The 21,224-nt window shown below is 39.2% G+C and overlaps 2 protein-coding genes across 3 annotated transcripts in view; both read left to right on the top strand.

Annotated features, from left to right (window-relative positions):
• The window catches only part of LOC130105976 (zinc finger protein 436-like), a 274,724-nt gene that overhangs the window by 175,292 nt on the left and 78,208 nt on the right, over positions 1-21,224 (top strand). The gene's annotated exons all lie outside the window — the stretch shown is intronic.
• LOC130105970 (zinc finger protein 721-like) overlaps positions 11,787-21,224 on the top strand; it is a 31,953-nt gene continuing 22,515 nt past the window's right edge. Inside the window, exon 1 of the mRNA XM_056272161.1 lies at positions 11,787-11,847. Within this exon, the coding sequence (XP_056128136.1) occupies positions 11,814-11,847 (34 nt within the window). The 5' untranslated portion in view covers positions 11,787-11,813. The remainder of the gene's footprint in view (positions 11,848-21,224) is intronic.

The raw sequence follows: 21,224 nt of genomic DNA, 5'->3' as shown, positions 1-21,224 counted from the left end.
GAACACAGCAAACATGAAGAAGTGCTTTTACATTTTTTTCAAACTTTAAAGTAAGATTACCCTTTGAAAAGTGTAATACAAATCGTATAAAGTATTTGATTTTGGGTGGACCGTCATTAAACTTAATCTTTGGTTTTAAGGGGAATTAAATACATTTTAAAAAGTATTTTAATAGCTCAATGGCTTTATTCATAAATATGACCTCATTGGTGTAAAATTAGCTCTGCCGATGTTCTGACGGATAAGTCCATGGAGGCCTCCATGTCGTTCCGCCATCTTGAAAAACTATAATAGCGGAGAGGGACAAAAAGCACTAGGCTACCTCAACACGTTTTCGTTTAGAGCCGGCTGACTGAAACCATCTGAAACGGACACAAGAAGGTCAGTGAGAGGCGCTTGTCACTCCCCCGGCAAATTTGAAAGACTGCACGGCACTTCATAATGCAATCCTCGTAGCCATGATAAAGCTTAAAAAATTAATTTAAAGTGAAACGTGTCCGGCAAATTCAAAACGAGGGTAAATACCGGGATAGCTTTTCCCAGGTGGATAGAGCTAATGAAGGAGAAAGACTTTGAAAGGGACACTGAAGTCCTGCTTTCTCGTCGACAGTTAAGTCAGTGTTATGGTCTAAATTACAAGCTTTTTCATTCCGTGGTTGTGTAATTCATTATATAGGCAACATAACGGTAGAACGTGTATAGTTAAACTCGATGAAGCGCAATTGGACGACATGTCGTAGCTTCTTGGCACATAGCGGTTACAGTAGTTGCAACATGCATTTGAAAAAGCGAAGCGCTAGAGAGCACTATGCGTTTGAATGCAAAATACAATTTCACCGCTAGATGGGGAAATTCCAACACAGCGTCCCTTTTAAGGACTAAGCTATGGGGAATTTAACAAAAAGCCTACAAAAATGGAGGAGGTCAAAGGTTTCCTGCTATAGTATCATCAGCTCTCCCCAAAGTCTGTTCATGTGGCCTGTCGCATCAACAAATGCTAACATTTTAAACTTCTACATATATTTTGAGTAGATAACCGATAGTATATTCTCAGTGAAGGGTTTCACCCTGTGTGCTTCCACAATGAATAAGGATAGTTTGAGAGATGCAAGAAAAGTAAATATGATATATCTTATACGTACAATAGGTCGTAGCTACCGCAGAAAAAGTAAGAACATGCTTTGAATTAAGACGAGTAAAATTAAATATTCGCTCAAGACAAACTTATGCTGCGTCATGGAGCACAGAGGCACATTGCGTCTCTGAAGATGTGTGGTGATTTTCTAAATGATACAACTTAATGTAAATAAGACCAATGTAGAGTCCTGGGATTTCTTTTAAAACAAAAACTTTGTGACAAACTTTGACAACATGTTTCATGTCGCATGGACAAAAACTATTTGAAATAAGATCTAAGACGCCAAAGCACAGTTCTTGATTTATAACATTTTTTATTTTTTGAACAAACAATGTTTAGTAAAAAAATAATAGCTTTATGAAAATCATTTATATCATACAGAAGTCTTCTAAGAAGATAAATAGAAGATACGATTTTAATAAAACTTTAAAGATTTGATTTAAACAGTTTTTTCAATTTTAAAAGATCTCATTTAAACTTTTAAGATTATGCTTTTAAACGAGTTTAATATGAATAAACCTCTGAAAAGCAGACTAGAATTGCATATGTGACCCCAGAGGCTCATCTGGACTGTCACTCCTCTCGTCTCTGTGAGGGTGTGAATCTATTGTGAGTGTGAGTTATTTTATATTTATATATATAATTTTGATATATATATATTAATTTAGCTAAAACTAAGGTTAAATTGTTTGAATACATTTGTCATTATACATTGAGTTATATACTTTATTTGATTTTATGGAACCAGTGCAAAACAGTGTGTAAAAAACAATGTAAAAATGTAGTTTTCTGTGATGGTCGTGTATGGGGTAGAATATGCTGTTACAGTTCAAAAATCATTATGGCTATATTAATAACAATTATACTTTAGGTCACCGTTAAACAAAATCATTACAGTAATCTTCTAAAACATACGAATGTATTAAAACTATAAAGATTTAATTTAAACAATCTTTTCATTTTTAAAAGATCATATTTAAACTTTTACGATTATGCTTTGAAATAAATTTAGTACGAACAAAACTTTGGCTCTGGAAAGGCGTTAGCAGACTAACATTACATGATGCACAGAGGCTCATCTGCTCTGTCACCCTATATCCTGAAGCTAACATTATTGTAAAGTAACGTATTTCTCTGAAGATGTGCTGGTTATCGGAAGGAGTTTATAAGCAGGCTATCAATGGGGCTCGGCCTGAGGCATCACAGATTCTAAAAGTCTTCATTGTAGCTCTCTCACTATAGCCATATGTGGGGATTTTCTCACAGATACTACTTGAGGAATTATTAAACATTTCACACAATGTGTGCGATAAGTTGTGAGAGCCGCCAAATTTCAAAGTTCTTTACATACACCCTGATAAATAAAAAATATAGTCAAGTTTTCCCCAGGCCTGAGGCATCACAGATTCTAAAAGTCTTCATTGTAGCTCTCTCACTATAGCCATATGTGGGGATTTTCTCACAGATACTACTTGAGGAATTATTAAACATTTCACACAATGTGTGTGATAAGTTGTGAGAGCCGCCAAATTTCAAAGTTCTTTACATGCACCCTGATAAATAAAAAATATAGTCAAGTTTTCCCCAGAGACCATCGATATAGCATATTTGTTTTTTATGAATTCATTGAATTTAATTAAAATCATATTTTTAAAAAGGTCTATTTCAAACTTTTAATGCTTATACACTATGAAAATAAATTTAGCAAAACATTCACAGTCTCATTCTGATCACTGAACACACCCCTCTGACTGTCAAACGCTGGTGTGAGAAAGAGAGAAATAATCTGGGGGTTCTTTTCAACTTTAAATGGTCAATATGGACATCTATGTGCTAGGAGCTACTTCAACCCTGGTAAAAATGTAAGATGATTTTATTTTTATCTAACATAATTGCTACAGTAAATTTGTAAAAAAATTATTTTAAAGGAACAGAATGCTTTTCAACTTCAGTAATTTAGTAAGATTTTAAATGAACAACATGCTTTTTCAACTTCTGTGTGAGATAAACTTTCAAGGTCCCCAGCAATGTGGAGGGAGGGGAGGAGATCCATGCCGCTGCAACATACACACACACACACACACACACACACACACAGACACAAACGACTCCCTACGGTCCAAAAAAATTATAATTGGAGATAGTTTTCAGAGAGATCCGGCGCTACCGTGTGGGAAGAAAACCCCTGCTCTCTAAACATGTAAGATTTCACACTTGTTTCACACACACCTGCTATGATAAGCTTAGGCATAGCGAGGGGATGCGCTAAATAATAACAATCCATCGCTTTGTAACTGTAACAACAAACTCCAAACGATTAAACTAACTGTCACACATCCTATACACCCTTTTTCTTGTTCAAACGATCAAACTATCTGTCACACATCCTATACACCCTTTTTCTTGTTCAAACGATCAAACTATCTGTCACACATCCTATACACCCCTTTTTCTTGTTCAAACAATCCATCATTTTTGACAGAAAGTTTAACAGGAAGGGGGCGGAACTAGATCAAACAAACTTCAAACAATCCATCATTTTTGACAGAAAGTTTAACAGGAAGGGGTGGAACTAGATAAAGGTCGTCATCCATCATTTTGACAGAAAGTTTAACAGGAGGGGGCGGAACTAGGTCAAAGGTAACAGGAAGGGGAGGAACCGGAAGGGGCGGGACAAGAGGCGGGACAGGAAGGGGAGGAACCGGAAGGGGCGGGGGAAGATCAAAGGATAGCCACGCCCACCTGTCAATCAATCAAATTGACAGGTGGTATAGGCTATGAACTACTAGTAACATTCTCATTGCGTCGTTATATGTCACTTTCAATTTTAAAAGACTTGCCTTTCTATAATTTGACCACAAGTTCGCAGTATAGAGCGGTTTGCAATATGCTTTAAACAGAGATATCTTTAGACCAACCGTACATGCCCTAAATTTACGCAAGAGAATATTGGCTTGTGCATACATCACGCGATATATCTTCATCATCTGTCATTTTATCAGTGATAAATTGACCAGGGTAATTCGCCTTATTACAGACACTAAGCTTACTGTTAGCCAATTTAAAATCAGGGTAGTTCAAACATTTATCATCTTTAGTTCTACAGATCATGACGACACTCTTATTGGCGTTATATTTGATATCATCTTCCAAAACATATACCGAACAGATTGTAAGAAACTGATGTAATCCAGCACTACCTGGGCTAAAAATCACAAGGTCATCTGCATACATAATATGGTTCACTATTGAATTACCAATCATGCACCCAGTATTAGAGGCTCTCAACTGCCTGGACAGATCATCCATATAGAGATTAAAAAGAGCAGGTGACAAAATACCCCCTTGTTTGACTCCATTGCCAACCCCAAATAAAGCTGAGACACTATTGCCCCATTTCACTTGCATAGTCTGATGGGCATACCCGTAAGCCAAAATTCTCACAATATACTTGGGCACCCCTCTTTACCTTAATTTGTTAAACAATTTACATTGATTTATACGGTCAAATGCTTTAGAAGCATCAATAAAACACATAAGAACTGATGCATTTTTATCTCCATATTTGTTCACAATTTCCTTTAGAGCATATATACACAAGTTAGTGCCATGTTTAGCTTTAAACCCAAACTGGTAATCTGTGGTGTTAATAAATTCATTTAATCTGTCCAACAGAATTCTTTCTAGTACCTTTGATAATATGATCGCTAAAGCTATAGGCCTGTATCTAAACTACCTACCTTCCCCGCTTTGTCCTTAATGACTGGAACTAATAGAACAGCCAACATTAAGTCAGGCAATACACCATGTATCATAAAAACAGTAAAACAAATGGCATTTTTAATGGCATTTTTAAGATGTTCAGCATGAAATCAAATCCAATCCACTAGCTTTGTTATCAGAAAGCTTATGTATGGCTTGGTGTTCCTCATGTGACATAATCACCATTGATTCCAATGAAGTATTACTCTCAATTACTACGTTTACATGCAGCCAATAACCCGTTCAAAACCGGGATATTAGCAATAACCCGGTCGCGCACAGCCATGTAAACACCTGCAAATACCCGAATATGCTTATATCCCGGATTTTAAAAACCGGGATATGATACCTGGGGTACCCCTTTTCTAACCCGAATTTTTGGTCATGTAAACGCGCATCGGCATATCCCCATAGTGATTTGTGTTCTGCGCATGTTCTATTCGCAAGGAATCTTGGTCTTTTGAGTAGAGGAACTTCTCGGCGCATACACAAACCCGCGTGCAGTATACCGGAAGTAAACGTGGCGAGACGCAGCACAGCATACTTTTGGAGCGAGGTCAGTACCAGCACCAAAGCGCAAACACAGGCGATCGCTATCTGCCCCGAACTATTCATTATCCGCGCGCTGCTGCTGTTGTCTTTGGACACAGGAAGAAGAATCGGAAATGACGCATAGTGCGTCTTAAGGTTGTCCGTACGTCCAGACGCTAACCGTGCGTCGCCGTTTACATCGGGATATTGCAATTCCATGTATACAGGAGAAACTCTCTCTGCTCACGCATGTAAACGGGTTATTCCTAATGTTTCAGAAACCCGAATAGTGACCTTAACCCGACCATAACCCGAAAATTGGCTGCATGTTAAAAGAGTCAGTGTGTTCTACTTTATACAAATCTGTGTGAAAACAGTTGAATAAGGTACTATAGTGCTCTCTACATTTTTTTTTCAATTGCGATTCCCCATTGCACCATTAGTAAGTCATAAAACGCATTCATGGTGCCGAGATGGCTAAAGGAGATGTCACCCCCTTTCCCTTTCTGTGCCTGTCCAATCTCACACCAGTGATGCCAGGACAGCACGAAAAGATTTCTCTTTGTTCCCAAAACTTAAGAGCAAACTTAAGAGCAAATGGCCAAGAAACCCTGTGGTGACCCCAATGCATAAATCCATGACCTTATCAGGAAACGAAGGGCGCTAAGACATTTATCAGGGCCTGGAATCACCACAAACCTTAAACTAAACACCTCGTTTCTGCAGCTGGAAATTCCAGAGACTTTTGTCTCCAAAAACCAATAGACTGAAATGAACCCACTTGTGGTTTCTAACCAACAACGGTCTCAATTGCTAGATTGAATGCCAGTATTTACCTCACATATATCTTATGTATCATGTATGTTTTATATATCCTGTGGAGTTCTTTTTGTGTTTAACAGTTATTACAGCCTATTCTTAGGGTTTTCTACCTCAGTTATAAGAACTAATCACCAGAAGTTGCTTCATATATGTATATCCTCTGTATTATGTTTCTTCCTCTGCTTTATATCACCTACGTTTATTCTGTCTTAAATATTTATCATAGCTAAATCCTTATTAGCTCCTCCCCGCCTGCAAGCGGCAACTCTCGCCGATCGGTTACATCCAGCCGATTTCGAACTAACACACCCAAAGTCTTGGTTGATTTTACACAAAAGTGTCTTGTGCTGTGTGCTTACAAGTTTCTGCCTTAAACTGTAGATTTCGTTACCTTGCTCATATAACCAGTGATCATAATTTTATGATATTATTACCGTAGGGCACGGGATAATATTATGTCCAGAATTAATAAAATACCCTAATCTCAATTTTTTTTTGGTGGACGAATAATTGATAAAGTGTTAAATATTAATTCTGAATAATTTGCAAGTAAATTAGGTTCTTATTCACTGTAATTCAATCACCCTTTGAGTTATATTGATCCTAGTTCCCTACAATAGTATAGTTTAATATCTCACAATTCTGACTTTATAACACGTAATTGCGACATTATATCATGCAATTCTGACTTTAAATCTCCCAATTGCGTATTATAAGGTCAGAATTGCGATATATAATTCAATTCTGAGAAAAAAAGTCAGAATTTCAAGTAGCCTCCCAATTGCGAGTTTATATCTCATAATTCTGACTTAACACGCAATTGCGACTTTATATCACGCAAATCTGACTTCATAACACACAATTGCGACTTTATATCACGCAATTCTGACTTAATAACACACAATTGCGACTTTATATCACGCAAATCTGACTTAATAACACACAATTGCGACTTTATATCACGCAATTCTGAATTTATAACCTGCAATTGTGACTTTATATCAATTCTGAGATAAAAAGTCAGAATAGTGAGAAGTCACAATTACCTTTTTTATTTCTCACTCTGTGGCGAAAACAAGCTTCCATACCATAGACATGTCTTGCAGACACTAAACAGCAAATTAACAGGAACCTTATGTAGGCTACAGATCACTGTGGAAAAACGAGCATAGCCATTACAGTTTTTCTCGATTGCTAAGACACATTTCTTGAAAGCTGCTCTCCTTTTCTCCAAACTGTGAACACAAAGCCCAATTTTCAAGCTATATTCACAAAACCTCAGACTCTTCTTGCAAAACCAAACTTTCACCTCAAAACAGTTCAATCTGTGCTCAAAACTGAACTATGTTGTCAAATCGTGCCCCGAGTCAATCAAAATTAAAAACGCTACTGAACAGTCACTAAACACTACGTAGAAAAATAGAAAACACAATGCTCAGGACATGAAGCTGGAGAAATAAATGTTTATTGTTCACTATAGGCTAAATGCATATTGCAAAACAAAAAAACTGTGCATTTAGCACTTGTACAAAAAGACAAAACAGAAATCTTGTGCATTTACACGTAGCACTTGTAAAATCAAACAGAAATCTTATGCGTTTGCCACTTGTGTACAGTACGCCCATGTAAAAATAAAGTACAAAAATATACAAATAAGTGCATTACTCAGCCACAGCATCATGTCTCCGTACTGGGTCAGGCCACAGGACTTCATCCACGTCACAGGCCACATTTTGTCTGGCCAGGCAACGGGGAAAACCCCTGGCTTGCCGTATCCAGGCTTGGCATGCCTCCACACCTGTGCCACCACAGGCGAGTCCCATGGCTTGCAGTAGATTGACCCTGGTGTAAGGTTGGCGTTCATATACCTTCCACCGCCATGAGGAGAAGAATCCCTCAATGGGGTTTAGGAAAGGGGAGGACGGTGGAAGGCAAAGATTGATAAAACCTTGGTTCATATTGAACCACTCTCTAACCTGGAGGGCTCTGTGAAAACTCACATTGTCCCAAACAATACCATAGATGGGATGCTCCTCCTGCTGCCCTAACAGAGCATCTCGCGTGTGATTGAGGGAAATGAGGAGCTGGTGAGTGTTGTAGGGCCCCAGGTTGGCATGATGGTGGACAACCCCATGATTGCTGATGGCAGCACACAATGTGACATTGTCCCCAAGCTGCCCAGGAACACCAACAATGGCCCGATGGCCAATCACATTACGGCCTCTCCTTCTCCTTTTGGTGAGATTAAACCCAGCTTCATCCATGTAGATGTATTCATGGGGTCTTTCCATTGCATCCAGTTGAAAAACCCTCTGTAGAAATAGATATCGTTTTGTAAGTGATACGGAAAAAGTGATTTAGGCCACTACAGTAAATCACTACCTAGAGTAATCAACATTGAATGTGTCTGGATATATGCCAACCTGTACATATTGGAATCTTTGCTCTTTGACTCTGTATAGCGGTTTCTGTTGCGCTTGAGGACACGATCAACAGTAGAGAGGCTGACACTGTTGATACCCTCAAAATTTACATGGTCCTCAATGATCTTCTGCTGAATTTCACTCAGTTTAATGGCATTGTTCTCACGGACCATATCAACAATTAGGGTCTCTTGGTGTGGGGAGAACATACCTGTCCTCCCACCCCCACGTGGCGGTCTTTCAATTCTACAAAGAGAGAACATGGAGTTACAAAAAATATACATGGAATACTAGGCCTACAACAGTTAGACCAACCCTCCATTACAATACTACAGTACATTGGTACAGTGATGTACTGAAACATATATTTACTTACAGTATACTGTGGTATAGTATATAGTATGTCATACAGTAATTGCTGTCAACATTTACATACTGTATATAATGTAAAAAAAAAGGTAATTACCTGTTCTCTTCTCTAAATCTTCGGATTATGGTGGACACAGTGAATCTACTGATGTTTGGTTGTACCCTTTGTCCAGCCTCCCTCATCCTCATACCATGGACAAGAACATGGTCAATCACAGTAGCTCTGATTTCATCAGATATTACTGTTCTTTGTCTTCGCTGACCACCTCGACCTCCTCTCACACGAATTCCTCCTCTCAGATTTCTATCCATTGTAGAGCCTCACAAACCAGTGCCCTCTGAACTGGCTTACTGTATATGTTCCCTCACATCATTAGCCACAAGTGTGATCAATTTTGAGTTGTTGTGTTCAAGTGGTGACACCTGTGCTTTAATTGTGTTTGACTTTTGTCACCTGTGCTCACCATTATGCAGCACGGGTGCATCACAATGAAAATGTGTTGGCAAGTTGTGTCTAAACAGGTGAAAAGTGCTTATGGTTTTGCCAAAAGAGTGATTGATTCAATCAGTGGGTTCAGGCAACTGAGCATTTGGTTCAGACAATAGGGTTTAGTGTTTTAGCATTTGAGAAAAACTGTAAAGAAGGAAGTTTTACCAGGCAAAATATCATTAAGCACTTTTTTTTTTTTTACATCTGACAAGATTTATTTTCTTGATGCTGTTATTATTTTTGCATTTTCCCTTGAATGTGTACTGGTATTTTAAGATGTTTACAGACCTTATTGTATTGTACCTTTAAAATTACAGTGACAATTAGGCTTGACACATTTTTGCTTCCACTTAACAGCAAATATGACCTGAATAAAATAAAATGGCTTTATTTTAAAATGCTCTATATACACGCATTAAAAAACAAATACTTGTGGTGAGGACATGCTATTAATCTATCAAATTTAGGTTTAAAAATCATGTGATTTAAAATGTTGTAAAATAAACTATTTTGCATGTAGCCTATGTAAAGTGAAACTTGGATAACTTAAGCATCCCATTTCTGTAAATAATGACTTATTCATCAATAATTACTTATAACTATTTAACAGTACTACTATACAGGTTAGAGAACATAATCTCAGTACAATATTGAGCATACATGTCACTTAAGACCAGCGCATGCGAATTATAACCAGAGATCGGTACTGCGCATGCGTATATGACGTCACCAAAACTACAGGCTGCAGCGAGGGGTCTTCTGAGGAGAGCAGTTCACGGTATTTCTCATCTTTACACAACCATCACACACACTTTATACAGTTTGATTAAGCGACAGACTCATTTCTGTATTGTTTTCATCGATCACAGCGATACTTGCGTCTTTTCTGGCGTCTTCCTCCTGAAATACACATTTAGTGCAGCAGCAGCGAGCCTGAGGAGAATATGTGGAGTTCAGTCAGACCGGAGAGATTGTGTGTGCTTTTATACGTGTGTTTGTTTCGTCAAGTCAAAAGTCAAAGTTTAAGATCTGTGAGGGGAATTAATGTGAATCGATCACAAGTGCCATACTGGAACAGATAATGCTAAATGCTTTACATTGAGCCTATGATGAGCCACGTGAGACATTAGTCAATACTAATATGAAAAGCGTTTTACTCTTGGAACAATAGTGCTTTGTGGTGCTCTTTATTTTTTAAAAGTTTTATAATAATTAACAGTTTCTGGTATTATTTTAATGATCTAACTACTTTATAGTGATTAATGTAGCTATCATAAGATCAAACTAGCTATATTTAGATTAATTTGGTCATATTATGCTGCTGTAATTATTTATCTGTAGTTGTTTATGAAGATAAGTGTCATTATTGATTTGTTTTTATATTATTTATGTTTTATCCATGTCATATTGTGAGAAATAAGAGTATTGCCTTTCAGTATAGCAGTAGTTTTATAGGCTTTTATATCCCAAACATATATTTTATATATACTCAAATAATGTGTTTCTAACAGCAAACACTCAGAATAAAGTGAGATGATCTGCTGATGATCCTGAATGGCTTGTTGAATGAGTGTTGATAGTCTGAGGATCATCAATATTAACAGATCTGCTGAAAACACTCTTTATTTCATGACAATAGTTCCTGTTTTCACCTCATTTATTATGCTGATGTCTTCAGATCTCCTGAAAATTGTCACTTAAAGCTCATTTCATTGGTGTCACTGTCAGCAGACTGAGGGGATTTGTTGGCTACTATAAGTTTATTTCTGTTTACGATTTTAACTGTTTTTCTTACCATTATTTATATTTGGAATAATTTATATTATTTATATTCTTTTCTATATTTCTAGATACCTGTATTTTAATGAAGAAGCAGAATAATGTTAGGATTAGCAATAAAAATAATGAATGAATTGGCCTCAGTTACTGTACGATGAATAGATCTATCTATAGACAGACATAAATGCTTAGAAGTGTCATTTCTTATAAAAACAAAACTCAGTAATTTATATTTTTGATTTTGGCAGATCAGCTCCTCCCACGCTGGAATTCATCACCAGTGAAGCTCCTCCCTCTGCAATTACATCATCAGTGAAGCTCCTCCCACTGCAATCACATCATCAGTGAAGCTCCTCCCACAGTAATTCACCAATAAATGCTGTAAATTCCCATCCGCTGCAAGTGAAGACGAGCATGAAAGCATCAGGAAGAGCTGAAATCTGCCAAGACTGAGTTTATTAAAGAGGACAGTGATCACGAGTGATCCAGAACCTGCAGAATGAAACACACTGAAGATCCTGAAGAACAAAGAGGTTGGTGTTTATTCCTCATTCATTCATGATGCTGAAGAACATTCATGTTAGAAACAGGCTGCAGGAAAACCTCGGGATGAACAAAGACACTAAATTAGTGTAGATACCATCCTTATTATGATGTAACGAGTACATCAGGATTTAAGGGAAGTGTTCCCAGTTCCGGCTGACCTAATCTATGCAGCCTAACATTGAATTATAGAAGTCTATAGTGTGTTATGTGTATGCTAGGTCAAAGGGATGTGTCTTTAATCTAGCTTTGAACTGACAGAGTGTGTCTGCTTCCCGGACAATGTTGGGAAGACTGTTCCAAAGTTTTGGTGCTAAATAGGAAAAGGATCTACCGCCAGCAGTCGATTTAGATATTCTAGGTATTATCAACTGGCCGGAATTTTGAGATCGCAGTAGACGTGAAGGACTATAATGCGTTAAAGGTGCCCTATGTAAAAATTGAGGTAAAATTATCCCAAAAATGAGCTACACGCATCAAAAGAATGAGAAGAAATAAGTGCAATGATGTCATTAAAAAATTGACAAGTTATAGTGCTGCCGAGATATAGGCAAGGCAAGGCAACTTTATTTATATAGCACATTTCATACACAATGGTAATTCAAAGTGCTTTACAAAGGAGAAAATAAAATAATCAAAACAAATAAGAATAATTAAAACAGTTTAAAATAAAAAAATAAAATAAAGTACAGTAAAAACAGTCGGACGAACAGTAGCACAGTGCTCATTCAGTAAATGCATAGCTAAACAGATGTGTTTTGAGTTTGGATTTGAAAGTGACTACTGTAGGAGCACATCTGATCTCCTCTGGAAGCTGGTTCCAGCTGCGGCTGGCATAATAGCTAAAAGCAGACTCTCCTTGCTTAGAGTGAACCCTTGGTATTTCTAGCTGATGTGATCCTAATGATCTGAGTGATCTGTTGGGTTTATATTCAGTGAGCATATCTGCAATATATTGAGGTCCTAGGCCATTGAATGATATATACCAGTAATAATACTTTAAAATCAATCCTAAATGTAACTGGGAGCCAGTGTAAAGACCTGAGGACTGGTGTGATATGTTCATATTTTCTGGTTCTGCTCAGAATCCGGGCAGCAGCGTTCTGTATGAGCTGCAACTGTCTTATGGTCTTTTTAGGAAGGCCAGTGAGGAGTCCATTACAATAATCCACCCTGCTGGTCTTGACTGGAAACAAAGCATCTAATTCTTGCAATATTTTTCAAATGATAGTATGCTGATTTAGTTATTGCTTTGACATGACTTCTGAAACTAAGATCTGACTCTAGAGACACACCAAGATTCCTGACTTGATTGCATTTACCTTGAGAACTTCATCTTTGTTTCCAAACGCAATGACTGCAGTTTTGTCTTTGTTTAACTGAAGAAAGTTTTGGCACACCCAACCGTTTACTTCATCAATGCATTGGCACAGGGAGTCAATGGGGCTGTAGTCGTTAGGCGATAGGGCTAAGTAGAGCTGTGTGTCGTCTGCATAGCTGTGGTAAGAGATTCGGTTCTTTCTCATTATTTGGCTCATTGGGAGCATATACAGGTTGAACAGGAGTGGTGCAAGAATTGAGCCTTGAGGGACTCCGCAAGTCATGGATGTCCACTCAGACTTATGGTCTCCTATACTCACATAATAACCTCTCCCTTCTAAGTATGACCTGAACCATTTTAGGACTATCCCAGAAAGCCCCACCCAGTTTTCCAGCCTGTCAAGAAGTATGTTGTGATCGACAGTGTCAAATGCAGCACTGAGGTCGAGTAGTACCAGCACTGATAATTTCCCTGTATCAGTATTTAAGCGAATATCGTTTATTATCTTTATGAGTGCTGTCTCTGTGCTGTGATGCGATCGGAAACCAGATTGAAAATTGTCAAAGTATCCATTCAAGCTTAAGAATTTGTTCAGCTGATTGAAGACAACTTTTTCAATGATCTTGCCTATGAAAGGAAGATTTGAGATCGGTCTATAATTGCTTAAGGTGGTCTTATCCAGATTGCTCTTTTTCAGGAGGGGCTTGACAACTGCAGTTTTCAGGGAGTTTGGAAAACTCCCAGAGAGAAGTGAGGCATTTACCACTTTTATGAGATCTGCTTCTAAACTGTTTAACACACTTTTGAAAAAAGAAGTGGGAAGTGCGTCAAGGGCGCAGGTTGATGTTTTAAGGTGCTGTACGGTTTCTTCCAAAATTTTGCCATCAATTTCTTCGAAAACAGACATAGTAACTACTTTTTCAGGTAGTGGTCTGATCGGTTTGACCCCAGCGCAACTCAAGGATGAGCTGATCACCTTTCTGATATTATTGATTTTCTCAGAGAAGAAAGAAGCAAACTCACTGCACTTGCTGTCTGAGAGCATTTCATTGGGAATCTGGCTTGGGGGGTTTGTCAGTCTCTCTACTAGGGCTGTGTTGAAAAAATCGATTCACCAATTCTGAATCGATTTTCATATTAATTTCTAAAGATCGATCCGTAACTCAGAGGATCGATTTAATAATAGGAACTTTAACTTGCCGCGACTGGGAGATCCCTGTATGCGCATTGAAAGGCTTTCACTCAGCGCGCACACTGTTACAACAACGGGCTTTGAGTGAGTCATTCGTTCATTCAACGAACACGTTCAAAAAAGCTGACTCATTAAAAGAGATGTAATGAAACAAGGTGTTAATTATTTTTAACTTTGAGTTCCACTTTTCAAGGCTCAGCTGAGCAGCAATGCGTCGCATGGGTAACGCTGAAGCTGATGCTTCACTTATTAGAGACCAATATGGCATTGATTCAATGCGTGACTCGCTGATTTTATTTCCCCGCGGCTTCCTCGCGCTGTGGAATGCTGACCAGCGCTGCTCCTGACGCGCATTTATGGTAAAAATACCCGTGACGTGAACGTTAAAAGGATGATACGACAAATATTTCGCTTTCCTTTGACATGGCAACCTTTTTCACGAATACATATGACTTCAAAGACAGACGCAGGTAATCCGCACGCGCTCTGCCGATCTCTCTCATTCACTGTCTGTGCGAAGCCTCTGTATACACATCACCACGATAAACATTCTTGTTTGTTATCATTATGAACTTGTTTAACATTCAACATGCATGAAGTTCAAAACAAGCAGTTAAATGTCTATAATAGCCTAATAGTATCAATATGTTGCATAACTACAGTCCTGTAATTCAGGTAACAGCTGGAAAAAAAACAAAAAAACTCATATCTAAATCTCGAAAATCGGATCAGATCGGATCGGATCGAATCGAATAATGATAATCGATTCAAGATCTTGAGAATCGGAATCGAATCGATTCTTGAAATTTGAATCGAAACCCAGCTCTACTCTCTACAGTAGCAAAAAGAGTGCGTGTGTTGTTTAAGTTGATGTTTATAATATTCGAGAAGAAGTCTGTCTAGCTTTGCCTAGTTCCATATTAAAAGCATGGATGCTGTCTTTGTAGATGTAATAATGGACTACAAGTTTTGTCTTCCGCCACATGCGCTCTGTTTTTCTGCATTGTCTTTTCATGTTTTGCACAGCTGTTGAGTTTCTCCAAGGTGCTTTTTGTCGACCACTATTTTTCCTGACTTTCACAGGAGCAATATCATCAATTACACTTTTAATTTTTGAGTTAAAAGATTCAAGGAGAAAATCAACAGAGTCAGCAGATATGCTTGGTTTTAAAGATATAGCCTTCATAAATAGCACACTAATGTTCTCATTTAAGCATCTCTTCTTGACAGACACAGATCTAGCTTCAATGGCAGGAGAGATCAATATATCAAAGAAAATAGAGAAATGATCAGACAGTGCTACATCCTTAATAACAATTGATGAGATGTGTAGACCCTTACTGATAAGTAAATGTAGAGTGTGTCCACGATTATGTGTGCGTCCATGTACATGCTGAGTCAGATCAAAAGTTTTGAAAACAGTTTTGATTTCTTTTGCCATATTGGTTTCTGCATTATCTATGTGAATGTTAAAATCTCCAGCAATGGCAAAACAGTCAAACTCAGAGGAAATTGTTGATAGCAGTTCTGTAAAGTCCTCAGCAAAGGCTGGAGAGTATTTTGGAGGCCTGTAAATAATGATAAGTAAAATACGTGGAGCACCTTTTAACACAATACCCAGATATTCGAAAGACGGGTAATTCCCAAATGATATTTGCTTACATTGATAGACATCTTTAAAAAGAGCAGCTAAGCCTCCGCCTCTCTTACCCGCTCTGCAGACACTCATAAAAGTAAAGTTAGGAGGGGATGATTAATTGAGGACTGTTGCACTGCAGCTGTCTTCTAGCCAAGTTTCATTTAGAAACATAAAGTCCAGGTTGTATGTGGTTAAGTCGTTGACTAGAAGTGATTTATTTTTAAGTGAGCGGATGTTTAAAAGTGCTAACTTAACTTATCTTACTTTTTGTCCCCACAGCGATCTTAGTTTGGCGTGTAATAGGCACCAGATTAGATGGGTTTGCTGTACGGCTTTTGAAGGCCTTAGATTTTCTATCATGTAATTGAACAGCAACAGAGAAAGATTCAGGCACACTGGGTTCCCGCTTGTTTTGTAAACATTTAAGAAAGTTACTGTTATCATAGCGGGGACCCGACACATATCACTGAGAGCTGGTATCAGTTGTTTTTGGTTCACCTCGAGCCGCTCGAGGAGGGTGTGAGCCCTGGCGCTGTGGCAGAGGCCGAAGAGCTCTCACAGGAGGAGGAGGAGGGGCTGGGCCCGCAGGCTTTGGTGGTTGTTGGGCCTGCAGTTTTTTGGTTGACATCTGGGGGCTTGCAGCAAAAGAGTGGAATAGTTTGGTTCCAGCAAACACCAGTTGTTCCATTTTCTCTGAGAAGCACAGAAGTGGAGTTGCTGGAGAGAGGGATAACGTGTCTTGTGAGAGGGGCTGTTGCTCTGGTGTTATCGGAGGCTGTAATATGCTGTCCTGGTTTCCCTCACTGTTTTCCAGAAAGTCGTCCTTGGGAGCTGAATCTTGGAGCAGCGCTAATATGTCCCGGTCTGTCTGTGGTGAGCTCTGTGGGCGGGGCTCTGCTGAGATTGTGTCCGTGAGCAGAGGTTGTTGTGGCTGAGTGGTGTTATCATTGTCCTTGTGTGATGCGTCAACTGCATGTCCATTCAGGTGCAGAAGTGAAGTCCTGTGGTCATTCATACTGTGTCCAGGTGTGTGTGTGCCATTCGGGTTGAGTGGATTGGCACACACTGCAGAAGGATGATTGAGGGAGAAGTAGATGTTGTCCTTTAGCACTCTTGAACCAATTTTGTTTGGGTGGAGCCCATCCTGTTGAAACAGTTGCCTCTGACTCCAGAAAAGATTGAAGTTGTCAATGAAGTTCACTCCTTTTATATTGCAGGTCTTTATACTTTCAGTCTTTTAAGTGTTTCAAAAAGTTCATTGAAATCCTTCTTAAGGAGTTCTGACTGCTCTTTATGAATATCATTCTTCCCCGCATGAATGATGAGTCGATTTGCAGTCTTATGTTTCATCAGAATGTTCTGAAGTTCCCTATTTACATCAGAAGTGGTTGCTTGTGGAAGGCAGCACGTAGTTGTATCCCTGCTAATAATGTTTCTGATTATGGAGTCACCCACTATCAGAGTCCTGGGCTCGGCTGCGCTCTGAGCTGAGTGCCGCTGTCTGCTCGACCTTGAGCGCCAGTTAGCAGTGTTGGCTACTGGCTGATTCAGTCTGTGTTCGATCACATTCATCACGTTCAGGGATTCCTCATTCATTAATACTTCAAATCTGTTCTCAAGATGTGTAGGCGGTGGTAGTAGACCAGTGTTTGCAATCCTTGTCAGAGCCGTATCTGGGGTAGAGGATGCTACTGCAGCAATATGTGATGCTCGTGACAATCTGATGTCTCGAGTGCCTTTGGGTCTCGCTTAGTGTTGTCACGGTACCAAAATTTCAGTATTCGGTACCAATACCAGTGAAAATCCACGGTTCTCGGTACCAATTTCGGTACCAAAGCTTAATTTAGATAAAAATTTACATATATTAAAGTGTATATCACAGTTACAAAGATGGAAACTGTAGTATTAAAAACACTTTACAATAAGATTCTATTTGTTAGATAACATTAGATAAAATTAAAAACACTTTACAATAAGATTCTATTTGTTAGATAACATTAGATAAAATTACCTAACAATAAACCACCATAGTTATATACATAGCAATTATTCTCCTTGGGGTTAATTTAAATGGTAAATGGACTGCATTTATATAGCGCTTTCACAGACCCAATGGCCACCAAAGCGCTTTACATTTTGCCTCGCATTCACCCATTCACTCACTCATTCATACACCGACGGGCGAAGGCAGCCATGCAAGGCGCCATCCAGCTCGTCGGGAGCAGCTGGGGTTAGGTGTCTTGCTCCTGGACACCTCGACACTTGGTCAGGTGGAACCGGGGATTGAACCACCAACCTTCCGGTTTGTAGACAACCTACATGAACCACTGCGCCACAGTGGTTCAATTTAAAAATATACTAATACATTTTTAAAATCAAAAGTTTTATCTGTTAACATTATTTAATGCACAATGAATGAAGTGAACAAACATGAAGAATCAAGTGTTTGTATTAAATAACATTCACAAACATTAATTAATGTTGTAAAAATATATTGTTCACTCAATGTGTTGATGTTAACACATTAAGTAATGTTAATGAATGGTATCTTATTGTAGTGTTACCAAACTATACAGGAGATAAAACATGTTTTATTTGACAAACTGTAGCCTATGTTTATTTAATCCAAAACTGCCAAAAATGTCACTTTTGCCTGTCTTCAAAACTTGAGAACCCTGTAGCTGATTTCTAATGCAAGGGCTAGAAATCAATTAATTCTTTGCTGATACTTCCTCGTCATCACGGAGAGCGCAGTTTGCACCGCTTTCTCCTTCTCTCCACAAGCGCTCGCTCTCGCGTGTCCCCGCTATGCAACCATAAACAGTGACGCGCCTGGAAAAACAAGCTCGCACGTCGCTTCTATTATGAGCGCGCTTTCACATTTGAAATTTGCACGCGCAAAAAACGTGCTATGTGAAAGTGTGAACGGCCCTTTATGGCAACGTGACATTAGCCTAATTCAACATATTTCCATATGTGGCTCTTTCCTCATTTCTTGTCAACAAGTGGATTCAGAGCCAACGCATTAGCAGCGCCGCCGGTCGCCATGTCTCAGTGTTTTTATGAAGAGGACGCAACTCTGCACCTTTCGGACAGCGCATCAAGAACCGGATTAACCCGGTACTCGGTACCTAGAAAAGCTGGTACCGTAACCGTTAATTTTCTTTAGTACCGACTTGGTACCGAAGTACCGAGTTTTTTGACAACACTAGTCTCGCTCCCTGTTTGTGCCATCGATTTGTAAGTCGATCGGCTTGTTTCTCTACACTCAGTATGCCCTGTATTGGAGCACTAGATTCATGGGACTCACCGGCTGTATGCTGAGGGCGTCCATGACGAAGCTCTGTTGTGTGTTCCGTAGGGGTGTAAGAAAAAATCGATACACTTAAGTAACGCGATATTTTACTTGGCAATACTGTATCGATTTTCAAAAACGCAATATCGATTTTTTTTTTTAGTTTACGTGCAAAAATATTCATGGTTCAAGTTTATGTTGTGTTTAAAATCCCTACCACTAGATGGCTATGCTGAGACGCACCACTAGTCTCTCGCCTAACCGCGTCTAACTTTTTGCTAAAAGCTAAAAACATAGCTATGGCTGAACCCCGCGTAAGACCGGCTCCTGCTGCATTCCGTGCTGAAGTGTGGAATTATTTTGGTTTCCAGAGTAAAGAGGGCTCTACAGATATCGACAAGAACCATGCGGTTTGTAAACTGTGTCTGGGAAAGATTAAGTACTCTGGTAATACCACGAATTCGAGGTTAGCAAGACACCATTCAGACACTCAGTTAAGCGAACAGCAAGCTAAACGAGTCGACCCCTCACAACTCACCCTTGCTCAAGTTCAAACGCACAAATTACCAACGACTTCAACTCGTGCAACCAAAATAACCCAGTCGGTAGTTTATTTCATTTGTAAAGACATGCGTCCGCTCAGTGTGGTTGAAAACGAAGGTTTCCGTTATATGGTGCAAACAATGGAGCCTCGTTACACTATACCGTCCCGGCAACACATCACTGATATCGCTGTGCCCAATCTTTACAAGGAGGTTAAAACAAACGTGCTGGAATGTCTAGCTTTAGCTGAGAAGGTTGCCTTGACATGTGACGCTTGGACGTCTAGGGCGACTGAGTCATATGTGACTATTATGGTTCATCACATAACTGACGAATGGAAGCTGGAATCCTGTGTACTGCAGACGAGAGCGATGTACGACAGCCATACCGGAGAAAACATCGCTGCCGTACTGAAAGAGGCCGTTGCTGAGTGGCGTCTGGACATAAAAGATCCCGTCTTAGTTACGGATAATGCCGCTAATATGCATGTGGCAGCTGAACTTGCCGACATGAGCCACATACGGTGTTTTGCACACAGTCTTAACCTCGCCTCACAGAAAGCGCTGAAAGTGCCATCAGTGGATCGACTACTCGGCAGGGTCAGACGCGTCACTGCATTTTTCAGACGCAGCACCATAGCTAGCCACCAGCTTAAACAAAATCAGGACCTGCTCAAGCTACCAAAGCACAGACTAATCACAGACGTTGTTACAAGGTGGAACAGCTCGTATGATATGGTGGACAGATTTTTAGAGCAGCAGCCAGCCATCTGTGCAGCACTCCTTTCAACAGAGGTCCGCAAGAGTGAGAAGGATATATTCACACTGACTGATGCTGACATCACATGTGCTGAAGCAGTACTCAAGGCACTCAAGCCCATGAAGGATGCTACCTTAGTGATGTCAGAGGAGAGCATGCCTACTGTTTCCCTCATTGCACCACTTTATGCAAAGCTTGTCATAGGCACAGAAGAACACCTGGATGACACACAAACCGTGAAGAGTATCAAGGCTGCTATAGCAAAAGATCTGGGAAAGAGATATGCTGATGAACAGGATACACTGCGAATGGCATCAGCTCTTGATCCTAGGTTTAAGGATCTACCCTTTCTCTCCGAGGCAGAGGCCAATGATGTCTACTTCAAAATAACTGATGCTGTGGTGGATGACCTCACCAAGCAACAGAATGTAAGTAAAAATAAATACATCAAATACACACAAAGGAAAATATTATGTTTAAATATTATTAAATATTATTAGGAAATAATATATGATCGCATAAGGCCTAAAGTGTAAATAAATAGTAATATAATCTCCATTTAATTGGACTTGAATCTATGTACAAAAATAGGATGAATTTTGATCATAGTTTTATTTT

This window comes from Rhinichthys klamathensis, unplaced genomic scaffold (assembly GCF_029890125.1).
Source record: "Rhinichthys klamathensis goyatoka isolate OS25496 unplaced genomic scaffold, OSU_Roscu_1.1 h1tg000331l_1, whole genome shotgun sequence".
NCBI classification, from domain to species: Eukaryota; Metazoa; Chordata; class Actinopteri; order Cypriniformes; family Leuciscidae; genus Rhinichthys; species Rhinichthys klamathensis.
Note: the sequence above shows the minus strand (reverse complement) of the source record. Positions and strands in the feature narration are given on the sequence as shown.